Raw genomic sequence first — 18,653 nt, 5'->3', positions numbered from 1 at the left:
ATGCATCTCATTGGGTTCCATAGACTTATGTACGTTCAGGTTCTTCAGGTGGTCATGAACCTGATCTTTACTTACAGTGGGAGGGACTTTGCTCCCCCAGTCCCCATCCTGGTGTCCACTCATTCGAGAGGTGTAGGAAAAGAGGTTGCCATTGAAGACTGGGTCAAAAGAGTTGTTCAGTAGCTCAGCCTTCTCCTTGTCCATTGTTACCAGTTCGCCAGCCTTGTTCATTGCGTTGTACACTTTCTTTGACCTTCCTTTTCTGGCTGACATAGCTGTAGAAGCCCTTCTCATTATTCTTTGCATCCCTTGCTAAGATCAGCTCCAGCTGTGCCTTTGCCTTCCTGACCCCATTCTTACACAACCAGACTGTGTCCCTATACTCTTCACAGGATACCTGTCCTTGCTTTCACTGTCTGTGCATTTCCTTCCCATCCTTTAGTTTGATCAGTAGATCTTGACTCACCCTTGCCAGTCTCTTGCCTTCCTTGTCCGATTTCTTACACTTGGAGATTGAGAGATCTTTTGCTTTACTGAAAGAATGCCTTAAGATCTGCCAGCTCTGTTCTGCTCCCTTGTCCCTGAGGGTAGTTTCCTAGGGGATTCTATTGACTAACTCCTTGAAGAGCTGGAAGTTTGCTTTCCTGAAATTATGGGTCCTGACTTTACTCTTTGTGAGACCCATATCCCTCATGACTGCGAACTCCACCAGTGCATGCATGATCACTGCAGCCCAGGCTGCCTTCCAGCTTGACGTCCCTGATTAGCTCACTTGTGTTGGTGACCAACAGGTCCAGTAACGCATCCCCTCTGCTAGGGCTGTCTATTACCTGGCTCAAGAAGTTATCCTCCATGCATTCCAGGAGTCTCCTGTATTACCTACAGCTTGCCATGCTACTTTGCTAGCAAATGTCAGGGTAGTTGATGTCCCCCAGCAGGACGAGAGCCTGTGAGTGCAATGCCTCCTGTAGCTAGAGCAAGAAGGCTTCATCAATAGGCTCCCTTTGATCGGACAACCTGTAGTAGACACCAATCACAAGGTTCCCTTTGTTGCCTCGGTCTCTGATTCTTACCCATAAGCTTTTGACCTGCTTGTGGCTATTCTTCAGAGACAGCTCTTCATGATCTATGAATTTCTTGACAAAGAGGGCAACCCCTCCACCCCTCCTTCCCCTTCTGAACAGACTGCAGCCATCAGTAGCTGCACTCCAGTCATGGGATTTGTCCCACCAAGTTTCAGCAATGACAACTAGGTTGTAGCTTTCTAGCAGCACAGTGCCTTCCAACTCCTCCTGTTTGTTGCCCATGCTGCATGCATTGGTGTAGAGGCACTTCAGCTGGGCTGTCAGCCATGTCACCTTCCTTGAGAAACACCCCTTAATTCCTTTGAGATATTTCATGGGTGTTTCCCTGTTGGTTCTTATTACCTAAGGAGCCCCTGGCTCATCTCCATAATGCTTCAAGTGTGCTCCAGTGTACCCAGTACATCTTAGAGCAACAGGCTGAGGTTCCTTGCTAGCACCCCATCCCTCAAACCTTGGTGCATTGTCCATGGCTTGCCATGGGCAAGCCTGATATTATCCCCCTCCCCTTTCATGTCTAGTTTAAAGCTCTGTCAATGAACCCCACTAGCTTGTCAGCAAAGACCCTCTTCCCTATTTGAGAAAGGTGAATGACATTTGACACCAGCAGGCCTGGTGCCATGTAGGCCATCCCATTATCAAAAAACCCAAAATTCTGGTGTTGACACCAGCCACGAAGCCATATATCAATAGCCTGGGCCCATGTTTCTTCCAGTATTGCTGCCTGCAACTGGAAGGATAGAGGAAAAAATAACCTGTGCCCCAGATTTCCTTACCAACCGTCCCAAGGCCCTGAAGTCTCTTGATTGTCCTTGAGCTATGTGTTGCAGATTCATCAGCACCCACGTGGAAGAGAAATAATTGTTAATAGTCTGAGGACCATACCAGGCTAGGAAGTTTCCTAATGATGTCTTTAACCCAAGCTCCAGGGAGGCAGCAGGCCTCCCTAAAAGGAGGGTCTGTCCAGCATATTGGACCCTCTGTTCCCCTCAGAAGGGAGTCACCTACAACTATAACCTGTCTTTTCTCCCTCACAGAGGTGGTTGTGATACGGGGGTATGCATTTCTGACCTTGGTGTAGATGGACCATCATTCACATCAACTGACTAACCTTCTCCAGATCCAGAGCCTCATCATACCTGTTATATAGAGGCACTTGGGAAGGCAAGGCAGGCAGTTCGCCTGCCACCCCAAGTGTAGACTTGCCTTTAAATTACTGCCTTCAGCCTGGTGGGGGGAGGATATAGGATCCCCCAGTCTTGTGTTTTTTCAGGTGAATGTTCCTGTTTCTGTCTCAGGGAGGGCAGAGCACGGTTCTAACAGTCTATCTCTTTCTCACACTCCCTGATGCTCCTTAACTTTTCTACTTCCTCTCATAGCTCTGCCACCAGGCTGAGCAGATCATCTATTTGGTCACACCTCACACAGGTGTTCTCACTACTGTCATCAGGTACTAGTGAAAGTCTCTGGCATGTCCTCCAGCCTGAGATGTGGGTGGCTATGTGTTTTTGTGGGAGCTGTCTAGACTGCCACATCAGTTCTGGTGAGTGCAGAGGACATAGCTTTCTGCTGTGTGGATACCACAGATAAGTTCCTTCTGGGAGGGTGACGACCACCAAGTGAATGGGCTTTTTGAGCTCTTCCTGTGCACCCTTCCACGCAAACTGTTGCACAAATTGCTGTGCCACACCCTGGTCACTAGCACTCCTTAGGCTGTTTTTTATAGGTGTGGGGGTGGCTGCAGTTGCTTTGGCAATGCCCAGGCCTCACAAGAGCTCTAGGCTCCTGGTGGGTCTCTGCTGTCCTGGCATTTCCCTGCCTCAGGAAACCCCCCTGTACACCAAGATCTGCCTTGGCTCCAGAGCAGCTCACCTCAGCTTTGACTGTAAAGAACTGGCAAGATAATAAATATTCTGAAAAATACTCTTTAAAGATGTTTGCTTCCCCCTTATTTAGTACTTAAATAAGCCCTAAATCAACTTAGTGGAAAAAAAGCAAAATGCCCACATCAATGCATAAAGGGCTAAAGGAACTCAAAATACATTTCCCTCAGACAAACCATATTTTCCTTCAACAGTTGCCAGAAATAGAAAGCTTCATACTTTTAAACAAAGAGCATTTAATGTATCTACATCAACTAATTTTAGAATTTGTATGTGTACGCCTCATAAAGCACAGTAAAGGATATAAATCCAAATTCCTACCTTCTTTTGATGAATATGAAAAAGCTTAATAAGGGGCAGTCTTACTTTTTCTAGGCAATACCGGAAAACAGGGAGACCCTCTAGATTACTAGAAAAGTCCACATTCCGAAGGAGTTTGAACTTTCCAAAATTATTACTTTTTTTTGTAATTGCAGTTACAATAACAGGACAAGTTTTAAAAGAATACCATCACTGCAGAAGAGGGTTGAAGCAATGTCTCACCCACTACTGATACTTACTAGCACAATAAAACTGGCAACACGGGTCTACTTCACTACTGTCACAGAGAATCCCAGTCATAAAAGCTGAGTATTAACAAGCTAGAGATGAAGACAGGAATTCACTGACAATTCTTCCCTCACTCTACTCACCCTTCTCTCTGCCTGCTGCAAGCCAAGCCTTTGCTAAGTGACGTAATAAGCTTTACTGTTGTATGAATACACGTGTTTTCATGTTCAGGGTAATGGTTTAAATACCTTCCACCTGGACAAACTCAAGAAGGGGGTCCATGGGACTCTCATGAGGTTCAACAAGGTCAAGTGCAAGGTGCTGCACCTGGCTGAGAGCAATTCCCGTTTATCAACACAGGCTGGGGGATGAAGGGACTGAGAGCAGCCCTGTGGAGAAGGACCGGGGGATGCTGGTGGATGAGAGACTGGACATGAGCTGGCAATGTGTGTTTGCAACCCAGAAAGCCAACCGTATCCTGGACTGCATCAAAAGCAGTGTGGCCAGCAGGTTGAGGGAGGTGATTCTACCCCTCTGCTCTGTTCTGGTGAGACCCCACCTGGAGTGCACAAGTTGCACTGATGCTATTAGGCATCTACATTATCAAGATTATTATTTTTCAGTCCCATTTGGGACCATACGAAAATGGATTTTTGTAATAAGTTTCATTTCAGTAATGTTTTATTGATGGTATTCTTGGGAAACCAAAGTCCTCACTAGGATATGTGACAAAAGAATGTGCTTCTTTCAGGAACCAGCTGGGCTGTCACCCTGTAACAGAGTGCCTCAAGGGAAATGGGATACCTGCAAAATGGAGGGCTTTGAAGACACATGGCAACTGGCAAATGAGGACAAGGCTGGTGAAATTTGATCGTACACAACCTTGGAGCACATCAGAGTGGTTTCAAATGTAGTTTAGCCTTTTATTCCTTGTCTGCTATGCCCTTTGTGGAGAGGGCAAGACATTTGCGAACACACCTTACAAGTGACACAAGTATTTTTCATTGGAAAAAATATATTCTGAAACAAGCTTAGATCAGCACAGAACACAAGCACATACTACCAAAAACGTGAAAGTATTTTTTTTAACTCTACACAGTACATTAGGACTTGATCTAAAATACTGGACGCAGTCCACACCGTCCAATTCTCGATGCTACACATTAAAAATCCCATAATAATATGGAGTAGACCAAGTGGCAAATCTGTAAGAGACCAACAAAAAATTAGATGTCTAGAAAACATGATGTACAAAGAAAGGCTGAGGGGACTATTCTAATTTAGCCAAAAGATGATGGCTAATGGGCATAAATGTATCTCCATAAAAACGGTGGACAGAACAGGGGAGATCAATCATAGGAAGGGAAAATTAAATTACATAATGTAAACACTTACTAGGGATAAAGATGACAACACACTAGAACAGGCTTGGGGGAATTTATGAAGTGTCCATCCTTTTGGAGGTTCTTAGGAACAGGCAAAACAAACATCAACACAGACTGTTATATGTACTATTGATTGTATCCTCAGATAGAAGAAAGGATGGATGAGACAAAACGCTCCTAAATGGAAAAAAACCGATGGAAGTTGTCACCTCAGGGTATATTCCCACCAGAATTTATAGTTTGTTTGTCTTTGGAAAACCTTTAAAAGTCTTGTTCATAGAAAAAAGAAACATTCACAGCCTATATAAAGTAACAAACACAAATGCTACAAAAGCTTTCTATGAGATTCAGCAGCTCTTCAGTTTGCAACTTCAAGTAAGAAATATTCTTTGAAAATCACTATTCTTCATTTTACACATGATATCAGCCTGTGGGAAAAATGGCTGGAAAACAGGCTTTTTGACAAAAAAATATTTGGTGTCAGATAACAGTCAAGAGACATGGGACATTTCCCTAGTAACAGCATACAAAGATCTAAAAAGTAGTGCCTGATGCTACAGAGCCAGGATAACTGCCAATCTATCTGCAAGCAACTAGAACAGCAATGGTTGCAAAAACAAGATAGTATAGAAAAGTTCCACTGGCAGCTGACAGAAGCCATTGCTAATTGATTGCTGCAGTTCACAAAAACATGGGAGCAGTCAGTCAGTCAAAAAAAGAAAAGCTCTCCCCAGGGAAAAAAAAAAAAACAAAAAAATTTGTGCAAAGAGAAAACCACATCAAGGAATCTGAAAACTCCAACTTGAGATAAAAATAGAGAAAGGATAAATTCACAGAATAGGGATACAAGCAGAGATAAAGAGCATTTAGATCTGAAGCAGGTAAAAGTTTCCTCAGATACATAAAAACCATGAATAAAGATATAAAAATTGCTACCAACCAAAGCAAAAACCAGAAAAATGAAATAGAAAGGTGTGTTCTTAGGGCTGCTAAAAAGGAAGAGGGAAACTAACCTACTTTACGAAGTGCTGAGCAAGCAGTACTAGATTTATCCAAACATGATCATGTTCACAGACCCCTAGACCTTACAAGGTCTAGGAAGTTCTGGAAGAGGAAATAAAATGTAGCGTAGACTAACAAGGAGAAACAGGTTGGTTTGCTATAGTAATGAGTGCCTCCACTGAGGAAGCAAAGCCAAACCCCATAGAAAGAAGAACAAGGATTGATTCAACAGCCAACCCTAAGGCACGAAGTTCTATACTCAATCTTTTTTTTTTTTAGCCTGAAATAGATTTTGTCTTTCTTTTCCTTTATTATGCCCTTTTCCTTCTTTCCTTCCTGAGTAATCCCTAAGTCAGAGAGCACAAGAGCTAGAGAAGGAAAAGAACAAGAGGACAGTTAAAAATCTGTCTACCTAGAAGATAATCTGTCATGTTAGTTAGTATAAGAGCATACCTTGTAAACATTTTGAAATACTATAATGTCATTGCTTCCTTTATTTATTGCCATAAGAAGGAAAAAGAAAACCAGTATTAATATTCCAATTCTCACTGCCCAACTTCACCTTGTGTTTGAAACATACAGCACTTTTAGAACTCAATCCTGCAAATGGCCAGAATTAGTAACTATCCTAGAATTTTGGAGTACTTGATCTTAGATTTCATATAAAACTTAAATATCTGCCAGATTTATAAGAGTGACTAGTCCCACCTTCTACAGTGGATCTAGTTGCTTAAACATTAATAACCCAACAATGGATATGAAAAGCTGTGGATTACGATGACATGGAATTTATTTGATTCAGTGCTGACTGCTCATTTTATGTTTTTCAATGACATGGTTCAATCACAGTAATAAGATTACCAGATTAACAGGCAAAATTATGCAGATTTGAAAAATAAATACAGAAGAGTTCTGAAATTCACATCCCCTTAAGTGTGCTAAAAATATATTAATGGCATCAAAGCACCTAAATCTTTGGAATTTCATCAGTCTCAGAGTATTTATTAGGCTCTCATCACACTGGACAAGGCAGAAAAAACAAATGTCATGGCATTTGTACATTTGGTTCATTCAGCATTTTTCCAGCCAAAACATGGCACCTGAATGAAAGCAAAATTAACCCCACAAAGACTGTGTAGAGCATTCTTGGTGTACAAAGGACAGTTGTAACATGGACTGATTCTTCAGCTGACTTAATTTACAATATTTTTTAAAATAGACTAAAATTATATTGTCTCCACTATAGACTGAAACTACGTTAAACTATATAAAACTATGTTATTATAAAGCAAATGGATATTACACTTCTTAAACTCAAAAGTCTATTAACACTGATGGTGAATTATTTTTTTTAATATGTAAGCTGATTTTAAAAATAGTAAAATTATTTCTAAAGTAATAAAAGTTCAAAGCTCATTTTACAATATGGATATTTAAAACAGAAAACTGCAATATACTATAACCAAATTGCCTTAGGGTAATTCTCCTTTTTCATGGAAATTTTTATTAAATAATCCAATACCTTTAAAACTGAAGCTAACAAAAAGATTTCAACATTTGACCTCTGAATTTAAAAAAATTTCTCATTACAGATATTGCAAAAGCCAAAGTAGCAGGTATGTATCATCAAGTTCAAATAGGCACTTGGTTTTTTCTTTAAAAAAAATACTTACACATCCACAAATAGTACATAATCTTTACTGTCTTCTGAAATTCTACAGGAATGTCTACAGAAAAGTCCTGGTAGAAACATGGACCCACTGGAAAATTCTGAGGAAGAGGTGGCCAGTTATTTTTTCTACCTGCAAATCAGAAAGAAAAAAAAAGGAAAAAAGGTGCTCTATCAGACAGTTTTAATCTCTGTATACTAGAGAGATGCATTTGGAGTTGTTCAAATTGTTTTATGCATGTTTCACAAGTGTATAGATAATTTGGGCTACCAAAACCCCAAGGTTTTATTAGCAATCTCACGCAACACTAAAAATAAACTTCAGAAATAAAATACAATGAAGTGCAGACAGATCAAGGAAAGTACAATATTTTATCTATGTAAAAGACTAAGCAGGCATCTGACATTTCCTATAAAGTAATGAGAAAAGAGAATTCTTCACAAAACAATTTCACAGAGTTACTTGACTTTGAAATACACATTTCCCTAAGTCCCACCATACTCTCATACTTTGTAGAACACAAAGACTGGGAACTGAAAAACATTCTTCATTCTCAGAATCCTGATATTTGTAATACCTGGATATCTCTAACACTTGGAACCAGTTCCTAATTCAGTTTATAGTCAAAACTTTACCTAAAAGCTCATAAGCCTGAAGAAAGGCAGCTATTTAAATGTTGTAAACTACTTTTTTGTTACAGAAGATGTCCTACAGCATCATTAATAGCACAACTACAATAATTACCAAAATCAGCAATCCTGTTTTTATGATGGATAACAGCCAACGAGACAAACCCCATTTACCAAACAACTTATTTAACCAATCCCATCCATCATCAATTTGTAATTTGCGGACACCTTCTTTCAAAAGCTGAATGCTTCTGTGTATGGATTCACTATGGTCCGACAAATTCATGCAACACATTCCTTCAAAATCTTGACACTCCTGTAAAGTATTTTTAAGTCTACACACATATATATCTACACAGTTTCTCTCTCTCACACCATCTCTCTTCAGTCATTCATTGGTGGCCACCTCAGTCACACTTCACTCACGCATAGCTGGAATTTCTATTATACTTTTACATTTTAATTACACACTTTACATTTTAAGTAGTTATTGGCTGTGTACTTCTCAGTGTGTCATCTTTGGCAGTCACGTCCAACAACTGTACCTGGCTTGAAAAGGAGTACATACAAGGAATATAAGGCCTAACAAATTTAAATGAGATCTAGTCCAATTTAGCATCTGTTTATGCACCTGCATGGTCTCTTTCCCCCCCTTTTTGTATTTTAAAATGTTCATTTGATGTGTAAAATGTTTTCTTGACAACAATTTGTCCTATAAGTGAGTTAGGAATCTCTGCATAATTTTCTTAGCTCTGGAAAACCAGCAAATTACATCACTTGTCCTTACAGTTTTTTAAAACTTCCTAAATTGTGGAGAATTAAACCAATGTCTGAGTTACATGAGTAATGTGTGATTGGCAGCAACACATGATTTCTGGCTATAGTCGGTACCTAGAAAAATGAATAAATAAATCACTATTACAGTCTGCTAATACAGCTTGAAATTCAGGGTCTTCTGTGAGAAGTCAGTCCAAGTCGTCTCTGATGTCTGGGACGTAATTGACTCTCAGCTCTTGTTCATCTGCTTCTTTTAGTTGTTCTTCACCTTTAATAAAAAACTCACAAATTTGTTATTAATAGTTCAGTCGGTTTTAAGTGGGTATCATGGGTAATTTTGCAGTTTTTCTTTGAAGCTGAAGGCCTAGTGATGATTCTTTGCAGTATAATTCTCTCTGTAGGAGATAGGTTATATGGCTTGGTTTTATGAATTTTTTCCTGGAGCATTCTTCAATCCTGCTTCTCAAAGAACATTGGTTAGAACAATCACATGTAGTTTTTGCTCATCTTTTTAGGTCTCTAACTTCTGTATTTACTTTTATTTTGCTTTTATCATTTTGAGCAGCATTTTATCATGTTGTACTGCAGAAAATTTCTCTCCTATTGTAAAGGAAAACACTGAATTTCAGGAAGGTCACTGTAACTTCAATAAAAGCAAATAGCAGCTTTCATTATGAAGAAACAATTGGCTGTTCAAAATCCCAGCATATGGAAATCTTTCAGAGGATGGGATTACTGATTTTTATAAGGTCTTAGTTGCATAATTGGATTAAATGTAGTTTTGTATCTCTTACTTTTCCTTTATTAAGCCACGCATGGCTTGGGATTGGAACAGGATTCACAAATTCATAGGGCAGATTCCTGCCTCTCTGAATGTAAAAAATGAAACTGGAGAACAGTCATGTCCTTTTTAAAACTTAAGTAGTCTCACCCAGCCTCTGAAACGATATGATCAGCTAGGATTTATAAGCAGTCAATTCTGAATTTTTGCTGATATTTATATATTTTTCTGGGATATGCGTGAAAACTTTAAACATCTTATTTAAACAAAATAGGTGTAACAGTTTAACTTACATCGATGTATTTAAGAAGTTAACACTCTTAAAGTAGCTCTCAACTTTAGCAATTTACATAAAGCCACAGTAAAACTCACTCAGGCTGCTTTAAACTAAGGTTTTGCTCATAAGAGTATACCAGGGGATCCAGAATGCACACCTTGCAAAGCAGCAAAAGTTCTGGTTTAAGCTTGTCACCTGATAACAGGGACACACCTCTGCTGCTTAGCACAAGAGACTAGGACAGATGCAGTTTAAACTTGAAACACTGTCTGTTGTTAGGCAGTTTCCTGTATTATATCTTTAGAATTTATCTCTCCTTCCACAAAGGTGGAAACTTCCAGCTAGAAACAGTTTACTTATTTTTCCCTTTTTGCTCTGGCAAAAACTGCCCCTGTCAAATAAGATATTTTGACCTAGGTATTCCACCAAATAAGTCTACCTTAAAGCTTCTTCAACAATCTCAAAAAACCTATCTGTAAAATACAGAAGCAACAAAAGAATGCTTACAGAGCTGTTAGAGCGGGGGGAGGAGAGGGAAGGTAGCGCCGCTCCCCCCACATGCATTGGAATTTTCTTATCACAGACAGTTGTCAGCAGTTACTTTAAAAACTCTATTTCTCCCTTACATTTATGTATGCATTCTAAAACAATTTTGGTTATTTTAATGAACAACTTCAGAAAACAGTTAGTGAGACTATGTTATGAAATTGTAAGACAATTTCTTTCTCCAATCAGAAGGTTACAAAGTTGCAATTTTTACAAACCAGGATATTTTCATCCTCCTCCCAGCTCTGAGTGAGTGAATAAAGTTTTTGCTTAGTTACCAAGCAACAGACCATCTCTATCATGTGAAATACACTCTGTTTCTCTCCCTGGCAAGGCTGAATCTTTTCAAGGGAAGGCTTTTTACTTTTCTTTTTTCCTTTTTCTCCGGGCAAAGAACTTTGTTTCTTCACATACACACACACAGTAACAATAATATTGTGAGCTCACAAAAACACATTCAACAAACACTACAGTTAACACGAGAATTAACAGAAATATCAGAAGGCAGTTTTTTGCCCCCCCTTTTCTTTCCAACCCCCAGTAGGGATCATCGTCTTCAGGCTTCCATGACACCAAACTTGATTTGTTGCATATTTTTCTGTGTTTTATCTTACACACATTGTGAGACTGAAACAGCCAATTAGTACATGAACAAAAAATAAGTAACTCAGGCTGCGAAGAAGCAAGAAAAGGAGGTAGATGCTGACTCTTAAGTTCAAAGGCTTATACAGGGATGGGCTTTGCTGTCTTGTTTTCTGCCCAGCCCCCATTATTCTAATTTATCTCTGTCCCTCTCCATTCGCTTATATATCTTGATTTGGATTTCTTTTCTTAGTTGTTTTCTCAGTGGAGTTATCTGGTGGAAAAACTGCTTTTTCTGCAGCAGTGGCAATGGAGAGGGGGGGTCCTTACTTCTTTTCTGTCTCCGGGAGTGAATTATTAAATTTCTCTGCATTTTTTTGCTTGGAGGTGTAGTTCAAGGACAATTTGTTACATCGGCAACCTGCTTATCTTTCTGGGCAACTGTGTTTCAGAGTTTTAGTTCTTATATGAATTATTGCATAGATCATTGCCTCCCATACTCTTCTAAATCTTTCAAAGTCTCACGGAGCAAGTGTTAGGCAAACACATGAAATGCAACTTAACGTAGTAGCTTCAAAGCCTTATTTTCAGTACTATAACAGCACACGTCGTAAATTAAATTCAGCAACCTTGACATTCTTTCGGTTAAGGAGGGATTTCCACGTAGATAGAACTATGCTTTCCTCCTTCATTATGTGCTGTCCCATTGTTAAAATATAGTCCCCGGTGGCACCCCTGTTAGCTTACCTAATGAGGGTCAAAAAGTTCAGGTCCAGACCATTTCGCGGGAACCAGCCCCGCTCTCAAGCTTCACTGGGCTCCGTTCCCCCTGTGCCTCGCCCCACAGGTCCAATCTCTCTCTAGGAGAGAAAATCCTCTGCTCTTTCCCCCTCTAGGAGGGAAGTCACGGCAGCTCCGCAATTGGAGATAAATCCGTCTTCAACGTTGCAATCACGTCGGCGTCGCCAGATGTCGCTGATAATGTCGGAACGGCCAAAGCGACACGAAAAAAGGTTCCAGCAAAGTTTATTCCAAGAAAAAAGCAGGGACTGCCAGGGCTGCTGGGCAGCCCCTTAAGTACAGTTTTTGAACACATGTAATGCACACGGATAGGACAGTTCAAACTTTCACACCAGAATTCTTACAGCTAATAGGTGCATTTTCTAAACTCTACTTTCTCACAACAACTTTGCTCTTTCTCAAAACAGCCCAGTTCTTTCCCACAACAGTCCCGAGCACCTGCTCTTATTTTTCTCTCATGTTGATGTTCTTCCCAACTACTCTCATTCAAAACAGGTCCTTGTTCTCATGAGACAGTGCTCCTGTTCTCATGAGACAGTATTCTCTGTTCCCACAGGACAGCTTCTTCAGGATGCATCAGTATGTTGTCAGGATCAGGGCCTCCATTTTCAGTCCTCTCTTTCAGTCCATCTCAGGGGTATACTTTGATCTGGTCAACATCTATTGCTTCGTCAGTATGTGCCAAGGTGCTGACAGACCCACTGTCACCCGTGACAACCCACCACATAAGAACAGAAAACTTGCAAAGATTACACACTTGCATTATTTATTTCTTTTGCCATTCAGACAAGATGAAGCTGACAGTTCTGTCCGAAAAGTTCCAAGGCACTAATTATCTGTTAAATTTTCTGCCTCTTCCACTGAACATTTTTTATCAAGTCTTTTAGAACAGGGGATTTACAGAGGGAGCATACAGAAGGCAACCAAGCAATATTCCCATCCATATTAAAAACTTCTTTGGTATTTCTTATATGAAACATCTGATAAGGCAGATCTCCATTCTGCAGTATATGGTTACTTCTTTCAGGACCGATAGTTTCAAGACAGTCACAGAAAAAATAAGATATAATAGTTCAAGTTCTTAGTTAAGAACATTATCTGATGTGTTTTCCCACCCCTGTGGCATAAGTTTCAAAATTTTCAACTAAGACTGAAAGACAGATTGATGAGTTGGTCTAAGATCAAAAACCAAGTGGCATTTTTCTAAATACACTTTGGATATTCATATTCCAAGACTGTATCTTGATAAGCAAAAATCTACCTCAGAGTTATTTCATTCCACACAAGTTACCATCTCAAGGCCAATTAACATAACTTCAATGGCATACCTACACTATGAATGCAGTTACCCCCAAACTAGCTTCATGCAAGCCCAGAAAGGGATTTTCAGGCATGCCCAAATGAGCTTGCTGAAATAGGAAGCAGCACACATTAATAAGGTTAAGTGTAATACTGCACAGAACCTGAAAAGAGAAGAGTGAAGACATCATAGAATGGTTTGGGTTGGAAGGGACCTTAAGTGTCATCTAGTTCCAACGCCCCTGCCATGGGTAGGGACACCTTCCACTAGACCAGGTTGGTCAAAGCCCCTTCCAACCTGACCTTGAATGTTTCCAGGGATGGGGCATCTACAACTTCTCTGGGCAACCTGTTCCAGTGCCTCACCACCCTTATAGTAAAGAACTCCAATCTAAACCTACTCTGCTTCAGTTTAAAACCATTCCCCCTCGTCCTATCACTAAATGCCCTTGTAAAAAGTCCCTCTCCAGTTTTCTTGTAGTTCCCCCTTTAGGTACTGGAAGGCTGCTATAAGATCTCCATGGACCTTTCTCTTCCCCAGATTGAACAACCCCAGCTCTCTCAGCCTGTCTTCATAGGAGAGGTGCTCCAGCCCTCTGAGCATTTTGGTGGCCCTCCTCTGGAGTTGCTCCAAGAGGCCCCTTTCCTTCTTATGTTTGAGGGCCCCAAAGCAGGATGCAGTACTCCAGGTGGGGTCTCACAAGAGTGGAGTAGAGGGGAAGAATAATCTCCCTTGACTTGCTGCTGAGCAGACATACCAGCTTGAAAATCTTTGCATTTTAGTCAATTGCATATGACAACAGTGTCCTAAATGTGCAGCCAGCATCTTCAATTGAATGCAAATAGCTAAAGTACTGTTGCAAAAGACATTGTCCTCCAATCAAAACATCTCTAAAAGGTTTCCAAAGGAGTTCAAACGAGTGTGCCAAAGAAAAAAAATCAGAAGGAAAGGAATATTGTGCTCCTCATTCATAACATACAATTTCTGAAGTGCAGCATCTTTTATGCAGTCATTTGGCTCAATATCCTCTTTCAAGCTTTAAGAGCTCTCACTTCTCTATTCAGTCTACCCAAAGAATCCTTTAGATTCTTCATGGACTCTTCAAACACTTGGATGTGAACAACTTGCCATGGATTAGGAATGGTATTCCCCAATTTAGTGCTCCCTCCAAAACCACACTGGCATGCACTTCCCCTCCCCCTCCAGTTGGGAGCACAAAAGGCAAAGATAACAGGTTGAGATAAGAACAATTTACTGGAAACAGAAATGAGATAAGAAAATGAACAATAACAACAATATTAATAACAAAAGGTATAAGACAAAGAAACTATTTACATGGAAAGTCCGCAACAATACCAACCGTTTCATCCGCCATGCTTTCTCCCCCCAGAAGGAACACCCTTCTTCTCGGAAGCAAGAGAGAGACCCTTTCCCCCACCCCTGGCAAATGATGTAAGGTGGTATCGAATAACCTCCTAGACATGCCCACAGCCACGCCACCTCAGCTACTACAAAAAAAAATTAGCTCTCTCCTGGCCGAAACTAGGACACAACTGCAAATTAATAACACAGTAAATACCCATTTTTTAAATATCCTGAAACATGCATGCAGTATCAGAGTTATGTTCCGTATGATATAGATGAACAAAACTGTACCTGAAGCCTGAAAGAGACAAGTAATCAATCCAAACTATCAATATAAGTTAGTAAAATTAGATGAGGAGCAATATATAGAGAAGAAAATTAAAAAGAAATCCAAAACCACAAAAAATAATTATCTAGGAGAAGAGGTACAGAGATTAAATAAAGACATTGAAAAGAATAAATACTGAGAAAATAAAAATGTTTTAATGTAGGGACACTATCATCATGATTCTTTTCCTTAGAAGAATTCCTTATTCCCAGATCCTAGCATATGACTGGCATAAAGTTCCTAAGAATTTGAATTACTAAGTGATCATGCAATCTGGAATTGTACTGCTGTACATTCTAATAACCACAGGAGCAAAAAAATCCCAGCACATGTGGAAATACAACAGTCAGAAAAGATCACACAAAGTCAACGTTGCATAGTGTTTTGTTTTGTTGGGGTTTTTTAACTTCAGTCTAAAGTTTTTCCCATAGATCTACTTCTAGCAAAGTATCTTCAGTTAAGAGGATGTAAATCTCATATGTGAAATTGCAGTATGAAAATTGATGGTTACTTACAGTTTGTGGCAAAATGAGATACAGATCTTGACTATGGGTTCCAAAGCAACATATTAATAATTAATAAAATATTATTAATAAAGTAAATATTTCTGATATTTGCATAGAATATTGTGTCTGTAACATAGCAAAAAGATCAGAATATGTTTCAAAATGGTAAAGTTCTCCTACAGCTATAAATACTGACAGAAGAGAAATCAAAGGTGTTACTTATGAAGTTACTTCTCAAACTGCTCCATTTCTATTCAATATTATTACTTGGATATTAACCTAGAATAAAAATAGCTTATAGCAGACAGTAACCTGTAACATAGGCCTCATTTAAAATTTCTGCTGTGAAAATCTGGGCAGGCCAGTTTTTATTCACTGTATGCATTTCTCCAAAGGAGATAAATTTTCTTTTCCTGAAGAGGTTATAAAAAGTCTTTTGATCTGTTTCACAGTAACACTGTAAAACGAAAACAGTTTCTAAGAAAAAAGTGAAATTTCTGTAATTTAATAAAGCATTTTTTATGCATACCCCCCTGCTGATTGACACTCTGCATTTCCCTTTCTTTGCGATCTAGTTCAGCTGCTTTTCTTTCCAGTTCTTCTTGACGCTTTAGCAGTTCTGCCTGGGCCAAGGCACGCTCCTGAATAAAATAAGCATCATTAGATATTGATTAAAAAATACAAACAAAAAATAAATATTCCAAGTCTATTTTCCAAAATTAAGCATCTCCAGTTATGAAGACTGAGCTAATATTACACAAATTCATGCAGTAACTGATTACTTAAAGGCAGTATTCATTTTCATAAATCATCAGGAAAACAAAGTTTATTTATGAAATACACTACTCCAGAAGTGTATTTATTATAGTTGAAAGGCACCTAGTGCCTGAAAGTTATAGACAAACCTTTGAAATTTGTGTGTAAGTAGGTGGTTCTTCTGTTGGTTTCATTATTGCTGGCTGGGTACTGGGTACATTAGGCATTTTCACATTTCCTAAGGGAGGCTAAGAAAACAAGAGACATTTATGGGGAAACAATCTCCTAATAAACATCTTTTCATTAACTCTATAAGAACTAATCCAGTTGTTTTAAAGGAATTATTAATGATAAACTGAACATCTGATATTTATAACTTTTAGGTTATAATATATATTCTGTGGTGCAGCATTCCACTTTTTTGTTTTTACTGTGCACTATTTGCCATAAACACACATGGGATTTTATGGATCAATAAAAAGTAAAAAGAATTTTAATTTTTTTCAGACATGAATATGAATAAGGACAGTTATTTAAGACAATGGCAGGATTTAACAGAGATCTGTTCCTATTCTCAATCATGATGTCATTTATTAGTAATGTCTTCCAGAGCTTTCTACTTAACAAAGGGCAAGAAGGAGGACCCAGATGTAACACTCTGGCCCTGGAGCCGCAAGCTCAAGGGCTTGGCCAGGAGCTTTACTTTAAAATATATATATAAGGTTCTTTAATACCTTGAGATAGCGTCGTGGTGGACTGAAATGTTGGTAATGTCTTAAACATTGTCAAAATCATAGAAAGACTTTTTGTCAAACTACACGGAAGCAACTGCCTGTCTGCAACCACTGAAGCCTGACTAGAATTCGGACTTCGAAGGGGGACTTGAGATAAGACTATTGCCTAATCATCTCAAGTCTGAGGAGAAGTAAACAAGGCTCAGGAAAGAAGAATGTATCTGTGTTAAGAATCCGCCCTAGCTGAGCTCAGTGGGTGGTGGAAGAGAAGGGTTTTGAGTGTATGATGGTGAAATCTCCTCACACCAAACCAAAGGAGTAACTCTTCCCCCTCCCCCGGTGTATTGGGTCTGGCTGAGTTGGAGTTCATTTTCCCACAGTAGCCCTCACAGTGCTGTGCTTTGCATTGGCAGCTAGAAGGGTGTTGATAACACACTGGTGTTTTGGCCACTGTGGAGCACAGCATCAGCACTGTAACATTCCTTCCTCAGTTGAGGGCCAGATCCTGGGAGGGGACCCAAATAGGCCAGCTGACCCAAACTGACCAAAGGGATCTTCCATACCATATGACATCAGCTCAGACATAAAAGCTAAGGCAAGGAGCAGGGGGGCGGGCATTCATTGTCTCCAATGGCTGCCTGCTGAGAAACCATCATGCATACGGAAGCCCTGCTTCTTGGAAGTGGCCGATCATCGCTGCTCATGGGAAGTAGAGAATAAATCGTGTTATCATCAAAGACCCCCAAAGCGCCCCCACCCCCCCATTCCTGAGGCCACCTACCACCAGAGGACTGCACGTGATCCAAGTGAGGCAACAAATCCAGAGCCTGTCACAAGAGACTGCAAAGCTTCCCCCCCACCCGCAGGGGAGGTGCCTGGCATCTCCTGAATGTATATTAATGCATTGGACTCTAAGTTTTGCAGGACCCTTACCACCAAGAAGACCAGAAGAACTGGACAGATGAGATGCCACCAGGTTGCACGGAGTGGTGATAGATTTCCTATTTTAATCTCTGTCACTTTCTTTCCCCCCCCTCCTTTTCCTATTTCTTTCTCTCTCTGCCTCACATTTACCATTAAATCAAACCCATGCTATTGACTTTGGCATCTGGTCTTGTTTGCACCTTAATTCGGGCAGAGGTATTTCTAATAATTTTAATGACCAGATCATAACAAGCGTCAGGAGAGTAAGCCACAGAATTGTTCCCAAGAGGTACTTTTATTGATAATTTAGGGGAGAAAATAGAGGAACTTAGCAAAAGTTCAAAAGGGCACCACACAAGCTAGACAAACCATTCCACCACAGTATTGACCCAGCACATACTAATCCACAACACTTAAGTCAAAATCCAATCCCTCCAGCTTTAAGCTACCGAAAGCATCAAGAAAGGAGCAAAGAAAGAGAAGAAGAGGGAGCAAGAAGAGAGAAGAAGGAGAAAGAGGGAGAGACAGATTATATAGATACCATTGAAACCTTGTGGAAGATCAGCTCTCATACATCCAGATGGCAGGGCTGTGACCATGTGGTGAGCATATGGCTTTGGTTTTATCTGCTCTGGTCCTTGTGGCCACCCTCCCGCAGGCAGGGTGGCCACACTGGCCAGGACCCACTGGCCGCTCGGGGGCCCCAGGCCAGGGTGAGGGGCAGCATTCTCACTGTCCCTGCCAATCTGAGGCTGGTTTAGGGGCTCCAGGAGGTG

At 40.1% G+C, this 18,653-nt stretch overlaps 1 protein-coding gene across 2 annotated transcripts in view; it reads right to left on the bottom strand.

The window, feature by feature from the left end:
* The window catches only part of LOC135406504 (secretory carrier-associated membrane protein 1-like), an 88,305-nt gene that overhangs the window by 23,654 nt on the left and 45,998 nt on the right, over positions 1–18,653 (bottom strand). For both annotated transcript variants that reach the window (XM_064640840.1, XM_064640839.1), the window contains exons 3-5: positions 16,369–16,467; positions 15,993–16,104; positions 7,575–7,703 (exon numbers count right to left, since the gene is read on the bottom strand). In XM_064640840.1, the coding sequence (XP_064496910.1) occupies positions 7,575–7,703; positions 15,993–16,104; positions 16,369–16,446 (319 nt within the window). In that variant the 5' untranslated portion in view covers positions 16,447–16,467. The remainder of the gene's footprint in view (positions 1–7,574; positions 7,704–15,992; positions 16,105–16,368; positions 16,468–18,653) is intronic.

Source organism: Pseudopipra pipra, chromosome W (assembly GCF_036250125.1).
Source record: "Pseudopipra pipra isolate bDixPip1 chromosome W, bDixPip1.hap1, whole genome shotgun sequence".
In the NCBI taxonomy this organism is placed as follows: Eukaryota; Metazoa; Chordata; class Aves; order Passeriformes; family Pipridae; genus Pseudopipra; species Pseudopipra pipra.
Note: the sequence above shows the minus strand (reverse complement) of the source record. Positions and strands in the feature narration are given on the sequence as shown.